Source organism: Brachycentrus maculatus, unplaced genomic scaffold (genome assembly GCF_059751285.1).
Source record: "Brachycentrus maculatus isolate JH-2025_06_01 unplaced genomic scaffold, ASM5975128v1 h1tg000227l, whole genome shotgun sequence".
Lineage (NCBI taxonomy): Eukaryota > Metazoa > Arthropoda > Insecta > Trichoptera > Brachycentridae > Brachycentrus > Brachycentrus maculatus.
Genome location: NW_028280978.1, coordinates 303,912 through 327,066, shown reverse-complemented (window position 1 = coordinate 327,066; position 23,155 = coordinate 303,912). Strand labels below are relative to the sequence as shown.

At 29.8% G+C, this 23,155-nt stretch overlaps 3 protein-coding genes and 1 long non-coding RNA gene across 11 annotated transcripts; 1 reads left to right on the top strand and 3 right to left on the bottom strand.

Annotated features, from left to right (window-relative positions):
• Nucleotides 1–198: 198 nt before the first annotated feature.
• Nucleotides 199–4,091, bottom strand: LOC148306748 (salivary endonuclease-like). The gene is made up of 4 exons (XM_088264456.1): nucleotides 3,966–4,091; nucleotides 2,721–3,436; nucleotides 1,850–2,041; nucleotides 199–664 (listed from the first exon to the last, which is right to left on the bottom strand). The coding sequence occupies exons 1-4, from the start codon at nucleotides 4,024–4,026 to the stop codon at nucleotides 392–394; spliced, it is 1,242 nt and encodes a 413-aa protein (XP_088120582.1). The 5' UTR covers nucleotides 4,027–4,091; the 3' UTR covers nucleotides 199–391.
• Nucleotides 4,092–5,998: 1,907 nt separating this feature from the next.
• LOC148306747 (peroxiredoxin-6-like) lies at nucleotides 5,999–16,463 on the bottom strand. 2 transcript variants are annotated; one of them, XM_088264479.1, is made up of 6 exons: nucleotides 16,402–16,463; nucleotides 12,508–12,650; nucleotides 11,421–11,577; nucleotides 9,314–9,531; nucleotides 7,921–7,996; nucleotides 5,999–6,373 (listed from the first exon to the last, which is right to left on the bottom strand). In XM_088264479.1, the coding sequence occupies exons 2-6, from the start codon at nucleotides 12,588–12,590 to the stop codon at nucleotides 6,245–6,247; spliced, it is 663 nt and encodes a 220-aa protein (XP_088120605.1). In that variant the 5' UTR covers nucleotides 12,591–12,650; nucleotides 16,402–16,463; the 3' UTR covers nucleotides 5,999–6,244. The 2 variants fall into 2 exon arrangements, with proteins under 2 accessions (XP_088120605.1, XP_088120606.1); XM_088264480.1 differs by lacking the exon at nucleotides 16,402–16,463 and adding an exon at nucleotides 13,492–13,608.
• On the top strand, nucleotides 15,356–22,112 carry LOC148306746 (mpv17-like protein). 6 transcript variants are annotated; one of them, XM_088264482.1, is made up of 5 exons: nucleotides 15,356–15,814; nucleotides 18,870–19,072; nucleotides 20,040–20,173; nucleotides 20,698–20,829; nucleotides 21,491–22,089. In XM_088264482.1, the coding sequence occupies exons 2-5, from the start codon at nucleotides 18,931–18,933 to the stop codon at nucleotides 21,659–21,661; spliced, it is 579 nt and encodes a 192-aa protein (XP_088120608.1). In that variant the 5' UTR covers nucleotides 15,356–15,814; nucleotides 18,870–18,930; the 3' UTR covers nucleotides 21,662–22,089. The 6 variants fall into 6 exon arrangements, with proteins under 6 accessions (XP_088120608.1, XP_088120612.1, XP_088120613.1 ...); XM_088264486.1 differs by lacking the exon at nucleotides 15,356–15,814 and adding an exon at nucleotides 17,448–17,791 and having other exon boundaries at nucleotides 21,491–22,112; XM_088264487.1 differs by lacking the exon at nucleotides 15,356–15,814 and adding an exon at nucleotides 17,448–17,885 and having other exon boundaries at nucleotides 21,491–22,112.
• Nucleotides 20,838–23,112, bottom strand: LOC148306745 (uncharacterized). Of its 2 annotated transcripts, none has more exons than XR_015837960.1 (3): nucleotides 22,977–23,112; nucleotides 22,565–22,634; nucleotides 20,838–21,542 (listed from the first exon to the last, which is right to left on the bottom strand). It is a non-coding gene; the product is annotated as an uncharacterized LOC148306745 (long non-coding RNA). The 2 variants fall into 2 exon arrangements; XR_015837959.1 differs by having other exon boundaries at nucleotides 22,953–23,072.
• Nucleotides 23,113–23,155: the final 43 nt, after the last annotated feature.

Below are 23,155 nucleotides of genomic sequence, written 5' to 3'. Positions count from 1 at the left end.
ACCTGAGTAAAATAATATTTATGACTATTAAATATATATATTTTATCAAAAATCTATATCTAACGTATGTATGTATACATGTATAATATATGACAAGACCTTTTTGTTCAGTTTACAACAATTTCTTAATATTGTGAATATAATAATATAGATATTAATAATTGTTATGTAGTTATAGTTGTTTAAGAATAAATATTGTTTTTTTTTTCATTGTTGCCTTTTTATTATTTTTGAGATTCGGATTCATCAATTAAGGTTCCGACCTTTAAAAAAAAGCATATATTATAAATATTAGTAAGAATTAGTAATTTGTCTATAATATAGTAGTTTACAATTTATTTGTAAATACCATAACAAATTGGGTTCTAATTCTATTATTAACATTCATTTTCTAACCGCTCCTCATATTTTCATCTCTCAAAATGCCGCCACTCGCTTTCGGGAAAGGGCTAGTCTTGAAGGCGAATCCAAATTCGAAGTTATTCAGTTCGCAGCAAAATATGTACCCATCAATTATATTTTGTCTCTGCAAAAAGCTGAGCCAGTTGACATTGTGGCAAATGTCGTCACACAGCACCAAATTCTGAATGTCTGTTAGACCGATGTGAGGATTGTTTATTTCGATTATTGCCACAGCTTTTTGTGATTGCTGATCGAAGACAACCTGTAAAAAAGCAAATTGATACATTTTGTAATTCGTATTCCGCTCTGGCAGCGCAGAAATCGGTGGAACCAAATTTCACAACTAAAAGACACAAAATGCACTGAAATAAAAGAAGCTGATAATTTTACGGTAAGTGAAAGTCGAATTGGTTGGCAGCTTTGAAATAAAAATTTAAAAAATAAATAAACTATACTCTTCCGGTGTTGTGACCAATCGACAGAATTGGACATTTTTATTATTAGCAAGACTTCTCTATGTGACGACATATATATTTTATTGGAATTTTTGTACTATTACTTTAGATACATAATTTTATGTTACTTTAAAAGAAAAAATATCTTTACTATATGAATAAATATCGTCATCTATATCATATTCATTTCTGAATTCCTACAAAGAGTTGGATCAAAGATTAAAATATACATTTGGATAACGATACTCTGTGAATTCTTTTATAATTTAGACATGTTTGCCGCGCTAAAGATGCCAATCACAAGGGGCTGTTGGTAAGGAGCAGATAAAAAACACCAAGGAGCTGTGGAGAGACCACAGAGACGATCTGAGTGAAGTCTCGTTTTTCCTCTCCTCTAACTATCTACGAGTATATGGTATCTACATGACATAGATCAAGCAAAGATGGAGTTACAAACTTGAAGTTGATGGGAGGCACAGGCGAGCATTTTATATAGGCAGAAAAGCAGCTACCCTGGATTACTCGCGTTTCATTAGAAACACGACTAGTGCCTGCTATGCCTTATCCTTAACCAACCCTACTGCCTACCCTGATTGAAAGCTCTGTGCACGTCAATGCTGGGAGACAGCGATTCTCGAGAGTTTTGAGGAATACGATCATTCATCATATTTAATAAATTTTATTTCTATGGGATGATAAACTTGTTCATCAAAACTTTAGATTCAATTTGAACCATTGCGTTTATATCACCCGCCATAGAAATAAAAGTATGTTTTTTTTATATACGTGGCTTTGTTTTTAGAGTTGGCCGTTATTTTAAATAATATTTTCCAATGGTCTTTTAAACTATCTAGAGAAGTACATATGTACCATTCGACATATTATGTTAAATAAACTGTATTTTAATTAAGCACCCCAAATAAATAAAGGACATTTCTCTTTTTTTCGGATTTAATTTGTACGTATTGAATATAAACAGAAATAATACTTACTTTCCATAAATAAAGGGGTACTGGTACAGCCTTGTGAGTGCTGTCAATAAAATGGAGATACATGTCCTTATAAGAGAGGCCCCACTTGGCAGCAAGTCTCATGCTCCTGTATGTTCCCGACCAGACGGTCAAAGGACGATTCAAGGATGTAGCCAAACTCTTAATCCTCTTTTCTACCTCGAACCAATTAGCCTGCAAATAATAACGTTAACTTAGTCTCTTAATGCTTAAAAACGTACCTGGAATTTTCATAAAAGTAATTCATCACATTAAACGAGTATACAGTAAACCTCCTACAACGTTAAGTTAAATCCCGTGTTATCGGAGAGAACGTTAATGGGGGTAAATGTTTTTAAATTTTAATTTAATAATGACTCAGTTCAGTGATTATAATCCGCTAGTTAAAATGTAAAAATACTATTTAAAACATATACCCCCTATAACGTTCTCTCCGATAACGCGGTAACTATCTCAACGTTATAGTGAGACTGTACTTAATATTGCGTGCCATTTATGAAATAATACATTTACGACCCTTTCCGGACAAATTATAGAAACACAAGTCAGGTAAATATTATTTTGTTTTAATAAATGCTGAGAGCGTTTTCCAATTAGAAGCAATACAAAAAGTAAAATTTTCTCCAAGTCATACGTTTTTTTACTAAAGATTTAATAAAAGAAAACTATCGTTACCTAACTGTCGTATACAACAGTTTACTAGGAAAAAGTCGATGTCCCACAATATCTATTTAGGGTGTTACAATTAAGTTATATTTTTTCGTACTTGCAAAATATTGAGATGATATCAAGTCTGATACTACATGTAAAAATAAGTTTAATTTACGTTTCAAAATAAAAAATATATATTCACCCGATTGCACGTACTCCACTGTGGCACAGTATTCAAATAATTAGCAGTAGAGGTCTGTTCGGGCAAAAATATCATGTCATTATTTGACACAAGTTTTCCTTTTTCTAAACAGCACCTATTCCTGTCGAAGAAATCTTTATTTAGAATCCTCCTGAATATTTCCTTCTGAGATTCGCACTTGTAGATGGTATTCAAATCCACATCTTTATGGAAATCACTGTTTCCCAGCCAAGTTTGTTCTTTGGTATTTGGTACACTTTTTTCTATTGCAGCCGGAACAGTTACTTCAGTGTACTTTGCAATTTTGTCAGCTTTATTGAAACACACTTCGTATTCAGGAATGAAATCGTTGCCAACTTTGAAGCCAATTTTAATGAGTTCAGTGTCTTTTCCTAGACACTCCTGCCCAGTTTTCATATTAGTGGCTTCTGCCGGATGTTCGCAGAGCAAATCGCCAAATGGATATATCTTTTTATTAACTTCGAAGTCTTTTCCACTTTTGCACTTTGCCATGATCACATTTGAGTCTTTGAATTCATTAAATCCGTTTTTCTTGGATGGATCACTCGACGTGCATGCTAAACGGATGGTATCATCTTTACCGATATTAACAAATCCCTTGGGAGAATCATTAATCGAAATCCATTTAGGACCATGGGTAGATAAAAGGAGCGGATGATTACTCGTTAAATCTTCCTTCATATTCAAAGTGCAATCTGAAACATAACAATAAATTTAAATCAAAATGAATTGTACCAACTAAAAAACAAGTCTCCGAAACCGGTTTCTGGTCAAATAAAATAAAAGTGGAAAAAACTTAATAGTTTACGTTTTATTTTACAAAAAACTTTATGTAAAAGTTTTTTTGGATTTTGTATTTTCTTCTTAATAATTCCTAAATTATTTTAAAATCTGCTATTTAGACGGATATCTTATATTGCAAGTGTATTTAATTAATTTCCGTCCTTAAAATAATTTACAGGTGTGGGTATATATTTTGATTCAAAATACACGAAATCTTTCCGGTGTTCGGTTGCCCAATTAAACGACTATTGTAGGTACCATGTATCACAGTTTTATGTACCCATATATAATATAGTCGTAAATGAGTACATCTTGTGTGATTTGTATTATGTGATTAACATTGACCCATCAAAATAAACGGTTGAAGGTCAATTTCACGCAAAGAATTTAAATAGACAATTTAAAGTATCCATCATATATTTTGTAATTATTTTCACTTACCCGCTCTGGTGAATCCAATGTTTGTCACAAAAAGCAGTAAAAATATTGTTAACATTTCCATGGTCTTGATTTTGGGCTCTCCGTGTTAACAACACAACAATGTGATCTCACAGTTGACGTTAATATGAACGTGTTTACTTGGTCTGTTTGCTATATTAATTTGACCTCTCATATCTCATTTTAGAGAAGCTATCGTGTAGGTGAAAAAGAAATCAAATTATTGACCGGATGATGTTATGTCTTAATTGCCATATATACATATATTATAAAATATACGTATGTATACCATATAATATAATATTATTTAACGATTTCAAAACTGCACTGCACTGCGCCAATATAAGCATTTGAACATAGATTTGTATTATTATTTTGTTTAGCGTTAATGAGGTATCTGTATATAAATATGATTGAGACCTTCGTTATCATTAAAACATAATTATTTTAACATAATAAATAATTATTTCAAAATTTCGCAAAAGTCATTTGAATTCAACAAATAACTACGAAAGCAATTTATTTATTTTTATTCTGAACCTTGAGGTGCAGTATGGAAGCCTCTAAGGTTATACATTATTTAAAATACAATAAAATATAAATAAGAACATGAAGTAAAAATTATCAAAATAAATAACAGTTTACTAAAAATAAAGTGAAGTGAAACCAATTATTTTTAGGCAAATTTATCATCATCATTTAATTAGAGTCTAATTATTAGACTAATCTATCCGATGATACCAATCATTTACCAAGGAGCATCAAGGAGTAGTTTCTGAAACTAAACGTAAAATGTCAAAAATTGTAGATACAATGTTATGTCCACCCATCAAAGAAGTAGATACCCACAGTTGACCGCAAAATTCAATAATGATAATAATCGTAAATTGATGTTTTGCTTTTAGTGTTGCCACACCAGAGTAACTTATATTTTGAAATATATTACAATGTATTGATATGTTTTATTTCATTATGATTGGTAAGTATTTAGTATATCTAGCGTCCAATAATGGTAATCTTTAATTAGTAACTGCAGCAGGTACTTGATTTCATTTTATTTTAAATCTAACAGTGATAACATTAATACAATAACTTTTTATTTTTTATTCTTATGAATTTATTATATTCCTAGGTATTATGATATGACAGCGAATGACACATACCATTTTTTTTTCATTAAATAAATCTGAGTTACACATTAAAGAATTATAACACATTAGATGAATGTTTTATCATACCAAATATTCAACGTTAATATTCAGAACAATATTACAATATATTCAACGTTACGTAAATATTAGCGACTGAAAGAAGAAAATATGACAAGCGCAAGCGTGAAAATGGAACATAATTCAAGAAACAAACCGATTTTCACATCGAATTTACAGCTCGTACTAACAGATGGCGCTCCCTGTAAAAAAAAATTGTATTTTGACGAGTATATTATCTCATTATGTATTTCAGTTTCCAGGTGAGTTTTAAATGAATATTGGTGTAAATCTACAACCTTAAATTAATTTCAGCGTCAAAAACAACGGAATGATCAAAAATTAATTTCCTGCACAAGGCACCGCGACTCATAACACAGTGTGAATTTAATAATTTATTAAGAGAAGGTAAGGTGATCAGTCCTGGGCGTCAATTCCATAAGTACGTAGTGAGGATAATTTTAACTTTTCTTCTATTCAATAAAAATAAATAATTTCCCTTAACTTTGATTTTCTGGCAAGTATAAAAACAATGTTTAAGTGATCTACACTACGTAGTTAATGTGTTATCATTCAACTATTCGTCCACCAGGGTAATAAATATATCGATTAAAATTAATTTGTGATTTTGAAAATACGATTGCAATTTCATTGAAATCTAAATTTTATCCATAGTTTTATCAAAATAGCAGGAAGTATAGTTTTTATTTTATTACTTTTTTAATAAAACGTGTGTTACTCCTTTTATATTTTTTGTTTTATTACTTATTGGTTTTACATATATTTTTTAAAATTAAGATTCATGTAAAAAAGAATAAAACATTGGGATAAAAAAATACATTTTTATTTTATTATTTTCTGAATAATAATCGTGATATTATATGTAATATTGTTAATATCAATCCAGTGATTATTGTATATATGTATTTGGATTTTGCCTTGAGTTCATTGGAGCTTTCATCCTCTGAAAAGATTTTCAGATACAGCACAGCTTGTAAATTTCAAAGATTTACAACTTGATGTAACGTCAAAATTTAGTTTGTGACCAATATGTGTGTATAACAAATCGAATGATTAATAATCTGTGGTTGTCCTAACGTAAACCTTTCCAGAAGGCATTGTGACTTTGTCAACTCCGTTGGGGAAAAGAGAAGGCAAGTCAGCATCAGCAACTTCTGGAAGAATCATAACCTTCTCTCCAGGCTGAAAAAAGGGAACATAAATAATCATTAATACTCGTTTTATACATCGCTCACTCCTTTCACGTCATATTTCAAAAATCATCAATTTTCAGTTGTGCATATTTTTAACTTAATGTGTTGTTTTTGCATTTTGAAGAAAAGGGATTGTTTAATTATTTTTTTAAATATACAAAAAATTTTCAAATGGAGAAAAAACATTCAGGGTTTACCTAAAAAGATCTGTTGCGCAGTAAAAAGTTCAATAAGTGACTTGATATTTATTTCTAATACATTTTATTATATTTTTAAACTTTGAACAACGATCTGAAAAATCAAGTTTTTTTTTATATACTGTATGACGTTGTTGAAAGGAGTGAGAAATTTTTGAAATAATATACCGATAAAAATGGTATTCTTTCATTTTTACTCACTGGCATCAGGATGATGCCAATTAAGAAAGTTAATCGTCAGTGATATCGGAGTACAAGCTACAAGGTATCGGAGTCAAGAACACAAACATTTATAGGAGTACTTACTAAAAAACCTCTTTGGAACATTTTCTGTATTATTTTTTAAAGGAGAAATAATTATTTTTAGTATATTTTTACGTAAATATTTAAATTTTATAAATTTTTGTGAGCCTAAGCAACTCATTATTTTTTTAAAAAATCTATCGAATTGTGGTAGATTGAGTTCGAACCCAGAAACTATGAATCAAACCACGGGACTACACATCAGCCTGACATATTTAAGTGTAAAATTAGTTATGTTCTCTTCAGATTGTTATTAATATTTTCAGATATGCAACCATCCGAACTATGTTTTATTTACTTTATACTTAAGGACGATAAAATATCTCCTTATCTTAGAGTAGAAACGTTACAGGTAAATGTAATATATATTTGATAACAGTGTTTAATTTGCAGAATTGCACTAGAACACTAATTTATTTGTAAGTATACTCGTGTTACTAAGCATTATTATATAATATTTTGATTAAACATACAGAGACCTGGAAGAAGTGTAATTATCAACTAAAATCAATCGATTAAATCAATTGAGTAATTAAAATCAATCAATATCAAATATTTAAATAATCTAATAAATAGCGTAACCATATATCGCTCACTCCTTTTAACAACGTCATACATGAAAAAATAATAAACTTGATTTTTCAGTAGATCGTTTTGAAAGTTTAAAAATAATATAAAATGTATTAAAAATAAATATCAAGCTATTATTGAACTTTTTACTGCGCAACAGATCTTTTTATGTAAAACCTGAATGTTTTTTCTCCATTTTAAAAAATATTAAGTATATTAAAAAAAATAATTCAACAATACCTTTTCTTCAAAATGCAAAACCAACACTTTTTGCCCTGTAGCGGGTAAATATTAAATTAAAAATATGCCGCTTTTGCTGGGATATAGTACATTTTCTGGGCATTCCGAAAACAAGCACAACTGAAAATTGATGATTTTTGAAATATGACGTTGTTGAAAGGAGTGAGCGATATATATTAGTATTTAAATGAAGATTTTTATGACAATGAGATGATCAAATACATACCACCCAATTTGCCGGTGTTGCGATCACTTTCAGTTTATCAGTAAGCTGCAAGGAATCTATTACTCGTAGTATTTCACTGCAAAAACAAAAGATTTAAATATATATATATATATATATATATATATATATATATATATATATATATATATATATATATATATATATATATATATATATATATATATATATATATATATATATAAATATTTATATACATATATACATATATGTATACGGTTAATTTATCTTCTGAATTATTTGTATTCGTATATAAATTACTATTGTATTCGTAAGTTTGACAGTTTACTTTGAAAAAGGGTATTTGTTTTATCTGTCCCAATTAATAGAACGGAAATAAAGCCCGCTCCGGATATGCCTTGCGGATTAAAAAATGGGTCATCTTAACATGTTTTGTACCCACAGAGATTATGATTTTTTTTGCACATGTAATTATCTCTTTTTTTACAAATACCATTTTTTCACAAATAAGCGTTTTTTCATTAGTTAAAATCCTAAAACTTTAATGAAAGCTTTCGCTTTCGAGATACAAACAAAGTAGGTAAAATTAACTTGTTATTGGTGTCTCGACTTAAGATGAAACATGAATCGTTTTTATAAAGAACGATGAAAGTTTGAGCATCCCAGGGCAAACGTCCTGGCATTTGACTGGCTTAAATCATCACCTTATACATTTGTGTAACGTTCACCATTCTGCCCATCATTGAACGTCCATATTGCATTAATTGTTTATACATGAATAAATCGTAGTCGTACAGGAGAAAGTGACCAACTAACAAAACGTAAAATGTCCAGGAGGGCCATTTAAGTCACTTTTGCTTGGCAAGAAAATAAACATCAATGCAGTTAGTAATTTTTAACAGGTCAATATATTATACTTCCAAGTTTAAAATCCTTTGGCATTTTTTCAGGACACTATTAAGCTAGTAAGATATCAAATAGTCAATGATCACGTTTTTGTAAAAAAATGCATTTGGTCACTTTCTCCTGCATGACTACGATATGCAATACTGGTAAATTCCTTAATTCATAGAGTTGAAATTAAAATATATTCTTTTAACTCTTATCTGCATCCAATGGTTCATAGGGCACTGCATCGTATTGACGCAGTGTTATCTTGATCGTTACTTGCATGAAGGCAAGGTGATCACTTATGCGCTTCAAGGACCAGCCCAGGGTAATATTATATAATGAAATAAGTATTACAGTGTAAAATCACCCCTCCCCTGGGAATCGAACCTCCAGCACGGTTGCTAATATCTCTTTATGTATTTGAGATAAGTTGAGACATCCATAATATTGATATGTCATACGTAGGGTGAATAATCCAATGCCTGATAAAATAAATAATAATTCAATTGAAAAAAAAACTCACTCGACATTTCTTCCCGTGGATGCTGGGTACAGCATGGAGAGACGGAGCTTCTTGTCCGGGTCTATGATATAGAGAGCCCGAACGGTCATAGCTGTATCGGGATTGTTCTTATTCTTTTCGTCAATCATATCCAGCTTCACGGCTAGTTCCCTGGTCTCGTCTCCTATGATAGGGTAGGGGAACTTGCCGGGAATATCCAGACAGTAGGACTTAATATCCTGTCGAAATAATAATAAAAAATAAATAGGTCCTAAAATAAATAAAGGTGGAAAGACAGCTGGGAGTCAACATCTCAAGAGCTACAAATGGAGGCACAAACAGATCCTTAGGATCTAGAAAAAGAAAAAGAAGAAGAAGAAATAGGTCCTCATAAATTGGAATGGCTATATTTTTACGAGATCCCATAGAGACATTTTCACTAAAAACAATCAATTTTATTTTCAGATTTTGCTGAGGAAGATGTTATGTTGATTTCGGAATTATTTAAGACACCAAAATTTTTTATTTGCAGGGCCAGGGGAGAATATTTTTAAGAGTGAAAAACATATTATATTCATGTTTTTATTTTTAAGTAGTATATTTAGGATATTTACGATATTTATACACATTTTATACACATTTGTTTGCTAAATCATTTCCAACATAATATTTTCCCCAATTCATTCACAGTGAAGCGCCCTTGAGGTAGTATTTTACGAAAATGGCGCTATATAAGTTATCCAAATTTATTATTATTTATTGTTATTATTATTACTGTCTTTTTTCTTCGAACCCTCATCCGCATCCGATGGTATATAGGGCACTGCATCATATAAAAGCAGTGGTATCTTGATCGTTAACATATGAAGGAAATTTTATCAGCCCTCAGCTTCAGGTCCAGGGGAATATTGAATAAATATTCGAGTGAAAAATCACTTATATTTATTTGAGCCCCCCTGGGAATCGCACCCGGGACCTCCAGTACGATAGCCGAGCGTGCTGACCATTACACTACGGAGGCACTTATCATTTGTGGAAACTTTACATTGTTTTTGTATATATCACTGTCAAGGGTAATTTGTTGTAGATAAACTAAAAATAGTGCACTACGTATGCACACGTGTGCAAAAACTCGTGTCATAACGGCCAGAATTTATAGTCCGAGCCAAGAATACAAATTAAGTCATAGACATAACATTTAATTGCAATTATGTATAAATAAATAAAAAACATATGAACAAATGTCGGATTGTGTTCAGTCCCCTCTTGGCAGTGGGATGCACTGCAGACTGGGGTGTCTCTTGGAGCCTTACAATTCATTCTAAAGGTCTCCTTCCTCCCAAGTAGTATTATTTTCATTCTACAATAATTTCATTCGTAATTCCGGCTCTGTAGTGTAGAGGTCAGCACGTTGGGCTACCGTACTGGAGGTTCCGGGTTCGATTCCCAGGGGATCAAAGTAAATGTAAGTGATTTTTCACTCAAATACTTATTTTTACTCATACCATAAGCATAGGGTGATCACCTTTCCTTCATGTGTTTAACGATCAAGATAACACTGCTTCTATACGATGCAGTGTCCTAAGCACCACTGGGCACGGATAAGGGTTAGAAAAAACACGAATTTCATAACATAGTCCCTCTCCAAGCACAAGAGCTTAGTTTCTCTTTTGGACAGGCATATCGTAACTACTATAGGACATGTTTAAAGTAGAAATATCTAGTAATTGAATTAAGGAGTCATATTTTTATAACTACATAAATAATAGTCGGGTTGTGGTCCCGTGGTTAGTGTCGCGGACTCTTAAGTCAGAGTTTCTCGGTTCGAATCCACAATCTACCACAATTTGATACCTATTTCTAATAATGAGCCGTTTAGGCTCATAGAAATAGTATGAAATCGAAATATTTGTGTGAATAATAAAAACACAAATATTTTTCTTTTTCTTTGAATAAATAAATAAATGAGTAATTGATTCGCCGTTAATATTATGTATATTTTGAGTGTCTGTAGCGCTGTTCAGACGCTTTTAATTAATTTTTGTAACTCGATTACAACAGTCTATTACGGTATCACATAAATTTTCAATATACCAGAATTAATTTAAATATTAATTGGTTGTCTTACATTGACCCAGTCTACATGACTTTTGAGCTTGTCACAGGAATGCGCTAACAACTTCACTCCTCGCTTTTGGAAGTGGGGATAGTGCACCGCGATTCTGCCCAGCTCCGTGGTACACACGGGCGTGAAGTCGGCCGGGTGAGAGAATAAAACGCACCAACTGCATCATCAAAAGCAACTTCTTAAATTAAAAATCTTACAGTAAATAGATTATACCATTTTCATTCGACGAAGGTATTTAAAAATAATTGTTATTTTTTCAAAACTGAAGATGAAATCAGTAATATGAACATTGTTGTTATAATAACAATGAGCGAGGTACCTACTTAAGGCTCAGCATTCGTTAAGTCTTATTCAAGCGAGTGTTTTTGCGTAGAATTTTCACTCATGAATTATATGAAATTATAGTAACTTTAAACATAAAGAGTAAATCCACTCAAGAATAGGCATAGGCTATGAAAGTCATAAAGTTGAAGCCTGAATAGGGACATGATAAGCGGTGTTGCATAAGCCGTAGCTAGATTTCAGAGTCACTTGGACGTTAGGTAATTTAAAAAGAGTCACATTCATTCCACCGAAGACCACCGGAGAGGTCATATGTCTGCTGATGCCCGATTTAAAAAAAAAGGATTTTTGTTTGTTTTTGAGAATATATATATACACATAGATTTTTTTTAACTCCTTACCTTTTAATAATTCTGTTTTTTTTCAAAACCATATAATTATTTAAAATAAAAACGTATTTTTTCAATGTAAAAACGGTGTTTTAAGAAAAAAATACGTAAAATGTCACCTGGATTTAGAACAAAACGTTTAAAGAAAGACGATTGCTCTCTCGATAATAATTTGTTTCAAATAATAAAAAAAGTTATTTAATTTAATCATAGGAAAATATGAATCGTGTATAATGTAAATTCTAAAACGATTTGTGATAAAAAAAAACCTTTCTTGAATTCCTTTTCCAATTGACGGGAATTGAACCCGCGAAATAAACAACATAAATATTTATAAAGTGATAGAGCAGCGTCCACCTAACCGTCAATATTTTACACACTTTCAATTTATAATATAATAGAAAAATAGTACTTACGAATCTCCAAGCCATGAATAAAAATCAATGAATCCTAGCGTAGTTTGAGCCTCAAAATTAGGCACAGTAGCTCCTAGTCTCATTGTAATATTTTTCGTATACAATAATCTAAAGAAGTTTGTAGTACTCTCTCCAGCCAAGCACTGAATAATAAAGCAGTTGGTTAGGATACTTATGCGTGGTTAAATGATAAACCAGGCGTTCTAAAACTTTTCTTTTGGACGCGTTATCATATCACCAAATGAAAACAGGCAACAATAAACTTGGTAGAAAAAAAGGAATCCTACTTTATTTTGTCTGTGCCCATACGACAGGAAAAACTGAGTCCGAAGCGTCAAATATTTACGACAGTCAAAAACGTTTTTAACATTCAATTCAGATGACATGACAATACTTCCACAAATATTTATGCATACTAATTTAAAGAAATAAAATTGAATTCGTTTCGATTTAGTAATGAGAAAAATATGTAGGTACCTACTTTACTTCTAAGATGATAAAAACTTTTTTTTAAAGGGCTGAAGCATTTGTTTATGATAAAGGTATATTTGTTAAAATTTGTAACGGTACTAAGTTTATATATTTATATTTCTTAAAACATAAAATAAGTATTTTACTTTTTAATTTTTGTGTAAAAATTTGTAATTAGATATATATAATACACATATTTTTTTATTGTATTAATTTAAAATATTTCAATTATATTTTCAGACAATAGTTGCAGAATTTACACCACAAATATGTAATATTTTGAGAATAACTGCCGAGGGCAGATATTCATATCACACAGTAAGAATACCTACGTGACTTTTTGATGTTTACAGAATTGTGTTATGTAATTTTTAATCAGAAATAACAGTATAAGTAATTTAAACAGAACAGAATAACAAATCAAATTTCATTTTATACGATTGTCATTGTCACTTGTAATCATATGTAAAACATTCTTCTATAATTCATGTTATTTTATTTTATTTTTCTTACACGTTTAGAATCCAATAATATGAGTAAAAAAATTATAAAAACTTTAGTTAAATCTCTAGTCTGGAGAATACTGTTACGTGGAAGCGAAACGTGGACTATCGGGCAGGCAGACCGGTGGCAACTGGAGACGGTTGAGATGTAGGGCTACAGGCGCATGTTGGGCATTCATCGTTGGGCAGGGAACAAAGAGTTTTGAAGCAGGGCTAGGGAGTCTAGACTAATGTGTAAAGGCAACTAGCCGAAACTCAAGTTGCGGCTATTTGGCTAAACACGGCTCAAAGCATTCTTATAACTGGCCTCTATCATATACAATCATAGATTTTGCTCTCTTTCCTTTACCGAGATATTGATTATCCAAATAGCCGCATAATTGTATTAATTGGGTACATGTGTTGGCAAAAAGCATAATTTTAAGTTAACTATAAACTCGTTATCTAAAACCGAATGTTTTTAACTTGCGGCTATTTGCCTTTGCACATTAGTATATGCCTATACGTACTAAATAAAGTAACACAACAGCAAGCAATGGATGACTCATAATATATTTTATTATTTTTATTATTTCTTATATTACATTTAATACAAACAATTTTTTACACTTAATTTACATCATATATATAAATATATATATATATATATATATATATATATATATATATATATATATATATATATATATATATATATATATATATGTATATATATATATATATATATATATACATATATATATATATATATATATATATATATATATATATATATATATATATATATATATATATATATATATATATATATATATATATATATATATATATATATATATATATATATATATATATATATATATATATATATATATATATATATATATATATATATATATATATATATATATATATATATATATATATATATATATATATATATATATATATATATATATATATATATATATATATATATATATATATATATATATATATATATATATATATATACGTCTTCTTACAGTAAAAAAATTATTTTTAAATTCTTTCAGACTCGTTTCATTCTTCATACATTCAGGCATCTCATCATACATTTTCAAATCCTTATACATTATACAATTTTGCGACTCTGTTTTTTCAAAAATGGCAGTCTTATTTTATTCTTATTTCTACTACTATCATGAAAATTTTTGTTTAAAACTGTTTTATCCTGAAAATATTTGGGTAATTTATCGTTTTAAAAAATTAGAATATAAGACACCCATGTCTGCTTATTACGATTGCGGAAGGCATGTGCGAAGGCACAAACTATACCTATATGGACCAAATTATTCTACGAAATGCGTTTAAACAAACAAATCACCACAAAGATAACCCACGAAGAGGACACGTTAAGACTATATTATAATATATTTTCCCTTGTAAAAGACATTTCTAGTTTTAGAATATTCCACAGATTGTTATGAAATACATTGTACCTAGTAAAATAGTGTACCAAGTATAAGGATTCTATGGTGTGCTTTTTTAATACCTGTCTTGAATATGTACGTCTATGTTTGAACACCATTTATTATTATAATTATAGAAGTGACCATGGGGAGGAGTGATTGAATGCAACGCAATGGTATATATTAAATATTATCTTGTTCTCGAATGAGTATGTACGTTGTACGTGTACGTGAGATGTTTGTGCAACATTGCCTTTCTAAGCTTGTTTGCCTAGGCTCGTTTTTCGTAAATGTCTATCGGTGTGAGACTGCGACTCAGATTCGAGGTTAGAAAACACTACCCTACACCTCAAACGACGATTTTTAAATACCTACTTACTAGTAGTGTCTAAGTGAAGTAAGCTAGAACGAGTACGGGTACGCAACCCCGGGTAGCCTAGACACTGCTGCTATTCTCCTTTGTTACCTGCTTTTTCTACTCCAGTTCCTTTCCCATCTAGCAGTATTGTTTACTCACGTTAAATGTATCCCTTAAAATATTAAATATTTCAATTATTTCCTAGATCTGAAGCTCAGAATTGGTCGCCCCACCTTCATTGAAAACTGGTTTTAGAAAAAAAAACTGGTTTTATGAGAATCGCTTAAAAGAAGTAAGGACCGGCCTAATATAATATTTAATTTTTGTAAAGAGTTTTTTGCATGACTCCATGACTGCATTGACAGTTCGTCTTCGAGAGACAAGTGAAGTTATTATTTTGGCGTTCAAAGCGCGTCTTTTGGCTAAATTATGAACTATATACGTGAGTTGTGAATGAATCTAATCAGTAACAACAAAGAATGGTTGCTTATATTTTTAAAGAACGTTTTAACACTAACTTTTGGGTATGTAACAAATTTAATACACTATGCAGTGAAGGGTTAAATATGAACAAGATTTGTGAATACGGACGCATTTATATATTATAATAAATGACTAGCTGACCATCATGTTGCTTCTCCGCAGGGGTAGGCAGAGAGAAAAGAACACCACACCCCTATCTATCTATGTAAATAATCATCGCCTGTTCCTCATAATATATGTATATGGTACATTATTATAATAAGTTAGTGGTTCAAATGTAAATTATCTGCTGTTTATATTTTATATCAAAAGTTTCACGCTTATCTTTAACTTCAGATTCACAGCAATTTGATGAGTCAATTTGTCATACAGTAGATTTTTTTCATACTTTAAATAATATTAAATGAAAAAAGGAACTCTCATTGTTAGTTACGACAAAAATAGTGCAACGGGGCCTATACAAATCGTTGGTTTCCTTTTGACTTTAGATTTGATTTGCGCTTGAAGGTGATAAATTAAAAAAAAAAACATATGTATTTTTAGATTATTGTTTATTGATGGCAAAAATTTAAAAATTGACCCCAGACGCGTATGATATATTATGATTGGTATTATGTACTATACGAACCAGTCCAGATAGCAGTTTACCATGTGGAGTAGTGTGGCCTACTCAGATGCGTACCACATACTAATAACAATATAATTTTATTTGCGTATTATCCTTTAATATATTTGTAAACATACGTATATATATATATATATATATATATATATATATATATATATATATATATATATATATATATATATATATATATATATATATATATAAATATATATGTGTATATATATATATATATATATATATATATATATATATATATATATATATATATATATATATATATATATATATATATATATATATTTATTTAATATGGTTACAAAAGTTTTTTATAATTTTAATTCATTTTCTATTAAAATTAATAATGCAGTTCTCTCCAATAAAAAATCTAAGCTCTTTTGCTTGGAGAGGGACTTACACTTATTATTCATTGTTTATGTTTGTTGGTAATATAATTTACTTTTAATATATATTTTTTTGTGTGCATATTAATGTATATATTAAAGATTTCGAATGACAATATTCAACATTTTGTGCATTACCTACTAACATGTATGAAAATGCGAATTTAAATAATAAAGTGAGCTGAAATATGTACATAGTTACACATTACGTGAAAATATCAATTTGTTATTTTTTAATGTTACAATACAACTAACAATAAACCATAATATGTACATTTTTTAGACAGATACAAATCTCCTAGTGGCGCTATTTCAAAAATGTTTCGAATTGATTGCAATAAGAATTACTAAGCGCAGTTATTGTACATGTCCAGATTTAGTGTCCTCTCTGAGTACTTAGTGTAGTGGTCAGTACTTTTGGCTATCGTAAGTAGTGTTCCAAGTTCAATACTCGTTGGAGTTGTAATATTTACATCATTAAATTTTGAGTGTTTTTCAAGTCTATATTTTTTTCCATTGCATGCTTTTCTGAAAAAAGTGAAGGCTGAAATACGGTCCCAATAAGATATATAGTGTATCTTTTACAAGGGATGAGAGTCCATGACGTACTATAAAAATACTTTTTACATAAAAAATCTTGTGTTATGAATTAACCAAACCACCATTTTATGTGTCACACTTTTAAAGCGTAGTAGTACCTTTTGAACGTTTTCATTTTAAAATTTCCGGCACGAATACCAACATGACCAACATGGAGGAATTTTAAAAATGTATCCGTGACGTCTGTCACTGTCATTCACTTCCTCAATTTTGTATCACATTTTAGTCCAAATTTGTGAATGACTACTGGCTCCGAAATGTCTGCGCTATTTGAGGGATCGAGAAGTTGTGCTTTTCGAAGGTCTTGGCATTGGCAAATGTATGGCCGTAAAGCTGCCAACATCGTTATATTATGCAATATCCTCGTGTGACGATCTCATGAAGAAAGTGTGAGTTCATCGTTCATCGTGTTCTTAGTTCGGTTCCTCAGTTTTAAAAAAATCGCGCGACATTATCAATCGAAGGAAATGTTCTTTGTTTGAAGTTAGTGTTTTATTACAGTTATGTCATTTAACATTGATTCAACAATATCTGATAAAAGAGCACATGGTTATATGTATTAATGATAAATAAATAAAATACTAGCTGTAAAGTGATTCAATACAATATAAATTAATTCAAAAATTATTTTCTTGTCTGAAACACCAATATATTTCCCTTATTTTATTATTCATTGTGAAATATAACCATTGAAATATCAAGTGTCATAATTTCAAAACATATGACATACATAAGTCAAATATATAATATTCCCGATGAGTAATTTCTATTTCTCATTTTGATAATAGTATTTTTTCTTAAATCTTGTTTGTTTTTGTAAACTGAAAGTTTACATTCATATTTTTTAAACATGGATAAATGACATTCGTTTCATACTTTTTAAATAATTTTTCTTTGATTTTACCTTACAAGCTTGTTTTATTCCATGTAACATCATTTTATTTTTTGCTTTATATCAGAATAAAATATTTTATTTTTTATAAATTTGTACATTTTGACCGTTTTGGCTATGAATTTGTTAGGTAAGACAAATGGAGATTTACAAAGAATCATTACATGAAAATTTGTGGTACAGTGAATAAAACATAATTATAAAATAGTTTTTTGTTCAGATGCAAGCAAATGCTCCGCAAGGTCGAATTTGTGTTGTCAGAAATTCCCTTTAAATTTTTATTACTAGTCTCCATCTGCTCTGCCTAACAGTTTTATACAAATTTTTGAGTGACTCTTAGTGCACATTATTAAGAAAATGGCATTGTATATGTAGCATAAAACAATCTCATAAAATGCTAGAAATAAAACTGTAAAATGATTTTACACTTTGGTTTTGATTTATATATATGTCAAATACTTCTAACTTTTGATTTACATTCAATCTAAAAGTGTTTCTAACAAACACACAAATACTCGTCATCTTGTCTAGTCTCGATTTAAACATTTATATCAATTGTTGATGTACATTTTTAGGACTTATGCGTAAAAAGAAGTGAAGAACTAAGTAGTGGATATACTCTTATTCAAAGAAACGATGGCGAATTTTGTGATGGCGATTGGTTCAAAAATAGCCACCTTTTCCACTAAACATCCAATTGTAAGAGGAATGGCATCTTATGGCTTATTGTGGCCAACTTCATGTTTAATTAACCAGAGCATAGATGGCAAAAGATGGGGTAAATATTTATTATTATTATTTAAACTTATTAACCATTTAAATGTTGTAAAGTTTTATGGATTGTGTATATGTTACTCTAAGAATATTAATGTTAACACATTGACTGCGAAATTAGAATATAATGATAATCTGTCCAGGGGGCCACACAGAAAGTGCATACATTTATATTACATGACAAACGTAAAGTGTATCCAATTCACGGAATGTAAAATCCAATCCATGATTGGACTTATATTTAATTCACGCAACTTCTTGACCAAACACAGCGTTAGTCTAACTCACATGGCGTTCAATGTGTTAGGCTGCATACTCATCCGATCGCTAACGAGCAGCGCTCTGCAATTGCGACTAGAAGATATATTGACGCACTCCAAGCGTGCAACTGGGCACTCCGCATTGATCAATTCTGACAGTAAATTCACAGCGAATACATATCGAAGTGTAGTAGGATCGTGGCTGTTCCGAGCACAATTACTTCAATGGAGAAGTTGCAGTTGTACAGAGCGTTAAATATTAGCTATTCACGCGGGTACCTAGTATAATATCAGCAAACACTTGTTGTATTATTGTATGGATGTAAATAATTTATTCAATAAGCATTGTGGAATATGTCCTTGGCATGGGTTATCCCAGTGAGAACACATTATTGTAAATTTAAACAATATGTGCATGATGAAAATTAAAAAAAAAAAACACTGATAAATGTTTTTTTTTGTTTAAACTAGTAAAGTCTAATTTTGGAGACGTATCTGCCAGTAAAGTACATTATAGAAAATTCAAAATCAAAATAAGTGTTTTGTAAATAGATCTTTGTTCCCCGTTTTCATGTGTTTTTTATAATGAAGATAACGTTACACCAGTCTAACATAATACCTTGTGCGGCACTCGATGTATACCTGAAATGTATACCTAAATCACCGAAACTTCATAAATAAATTGTTCGCTAACAGAATTTTTTTTTCCAGACACATATGACTGGGCACAGTGTGGAAGGTATTGCTTGTATGGTTCGCTTTTTACCGCACCTACACTATACTTGTGGGTGAGAATATCAACTAAAATTTGGCCAAAAACCAATCTTAAAACTGGATTGATAAAAGTAAGATATTTGAAAATAATTTTACAACATTACATACTTTTATTTTTATATTGTTGAAAATATTTTACAATAGTTCTACCAGACACATTTTTTCACAAGGGCTTTAAGTTTTTTCTATAGCAATAAATCTTACCATACAGGGGTAATTGAAACAAGTAGATAAATAATGAATAACCTTTTAAAAGCATTCTCAGTTATTTATTGATTGTGGTTTTTGAAACTCGATTTGCCATAGTTTTAAGTTTTATTCGATTGGTGTACATATTTTGATGTAATCTTTATAAGACTTTAATTACTCACTATAATTTCAATAAAAAATAATAAAAACAAATAAATTTCCAAAAATATTATAAATCTGTATATTTCACATGTGTATTTGTATTGACCTTATACTAATAAGATCTGGATTCAGTAGCATAATTTGATCATTAATAGCTGTACATATTTGATAGCTGTGTGTAATTAGCATAATTTGTAAGTAGCATAATTTGATAGCTGTGTGTAATTTATAATATTTCTTCCAGGCGCTTGTTGAGCAAGTGACATATGGTCCTGCAGCCATGAGTTGTTTCTTCGTTGGAATGAGTCTTTTACAAGGAAAATCATTAGAAGAAAGCAAGGAAGAATTAAAAGCAAAATTCTGGCCAACGTACAAGGTAAATAATATTGTTTTACAATTTACATATCTATAAAATGTGTTGACCCTAATGTAACAACCACCTTTTCCCACTTCTGCAGTTTACCAAACATTTTAAAACTGTTTTACGTTTTCTCTCATTTAATGACTCACATTTTATATTTATTTATGAAGTTGCATATCCTCTACGATTGCGAGCAAGTAGCGATTTTTGATTGCCACTAGTAGGTGCGTTCAGACTCCCTGAGCACACAACGATTAATGTTTCATCCACAGTATCTATTCTAAATGGATTTATCTATGAATAACAGCGATGCACACTATGGAGCGCATGTTTTCACGGTTGTGGCACTACGTCTTCATTAGAGAAATTATAGATACATGAAGGGCTATATATGTATTCGCTAACATAGTAGATACCCAGCTTAACATATGTTTGTCAATAAAAAAAAATAAAACAAATTACTGTCTTGAATATTTGGATTGTTAATTCTCAAAAAAGGTTTTAAAATTAAAGAAGCTGTCAAAAAAAATTGACAATTGATTGTTAAAATAATTTAATATGCAAATAATCTAGGGTATTTACTATTAAATACTTGAAATACTTGAAAGTGGGTTAGGTAATTAGTCTTTTTTCACTATAAGGAATGCGTTGTAATGATTTTCTTTTTTTGTTGCAGGTTGCTATTTGTTTCTGGCCAATATTTCAAACATTTAACTTTGCTGTGATTCCTGAAAGAAACAGGGTAATGTTTGTAAGTTGCTGCAGTCTCATTTGGGTTATATTCTTGGCTTACATGAAAGAATTAGATAGGGAGAAGTTGTTGAAACAAGAAAAAGAGTCATCTTAACGTAGAGGTATCTAGGAAACAAATATAGGTCAATTAGATAGGAAATTATTTATTTTATAAAAATGTACACATATTACATTCCACACAATATATGTGGTAAATAAAGTGCACGGAGATTATTCTCAAATGACAATAATGAAAATGACCAGTAATGTTAATTATTGATGTACCTATAAGATACATAAAAATATTTGTTTTTAAATTAAACCGTACTTAAATATTTAGTACTATTTATGTGATTTGTTGAAAACTAAATTTATAAATGTAAATTTTTTTATTGTTCATGAACATGTTTAACCATCAATATTTTTTATCAATGATGTAAAACATCTTGTGTTGGTAATGATTTAGTATTATTTTTATTTTTCATAACTATAATTTATGTTACCAAAAATATATGTGATAATTGTTGAAAATAAGTTGTTTTAAATAAAAACTGGTTATAAAGTAATGTGTATTTTTTTACTGCCCGTTTGTATGTGATAAATAAGTTTATTGATTTTTTTAGGTTAATCCCATACCATTAGTACCGAATAAAAATTATATTAACTTTCTTTTCTATATTTTTAGAAAATAATTAAATATGTTTGTACTATTAAATGCATTTGCTCTGTAATCTAATGATAATCATATTTGATTTTTACTTATTCCAATAAAAATAACAAGGAATTCATAAATGCTTATCATTATTCATGTTGATCCAAACATTTAAGTGTACGAACGATTTTCAAAGAATTTTCAAATGCATAATTAAATTTCCAATCTGAGAAGAAGAAAAAAACTAATTAAAAAAAAAAATCGTAAATTTAATATTAACTAAAATTTTAACATTCACAGTTAATTATCAGCATGTCATAAAAAATGTTAACAATGCTTTTAATATAAAAAAACCATGTTTCTTACCTATCTAGTAATGTTTTTGCCACCCAGTGGTTTTTCTTCAGGAAAGGGAAAGGTGAAGTAATGAAAGCTCCTGCAAGAGTGACAGAAACATTGGTAGATAATAATGATATATTATACATAGATGCAACAATAGTGATTGCAAATATCTTAATTTTTTTCTCCAAGTGAGTCTAAATCACAGATTTGCACTTGGACTGACTGAAACAGCATACGGCCGCACTCCCTTTAAAACCCCCGTTAATATTAAGTCTTTTTTCTATGGTTTCGTTTTGACTATCATCTCTTTATACATAATTACTCAATAGTAGGAGGATATTTATTGCATATTTCTACCTAAAAAAATACATATATCTATAAATATATAAAAAAAAGAAAAAGACTATTATACCATTAATCAAATAAAACAAAGAACCTGAGTGTAAGTCCCTCTCCAAGCACAAGAGCTCAGTCTCTTTTTTGTAGAGGCACAGTGAAACTAAAATTATAAGTTTGCCATATCTATAAATGGATATAAATTTTATTTAAAAAAACTATGTAAATAAATAAATTATATTGTTTTAAAAGGTTTCTATAGAAACTTCCATCATAAAC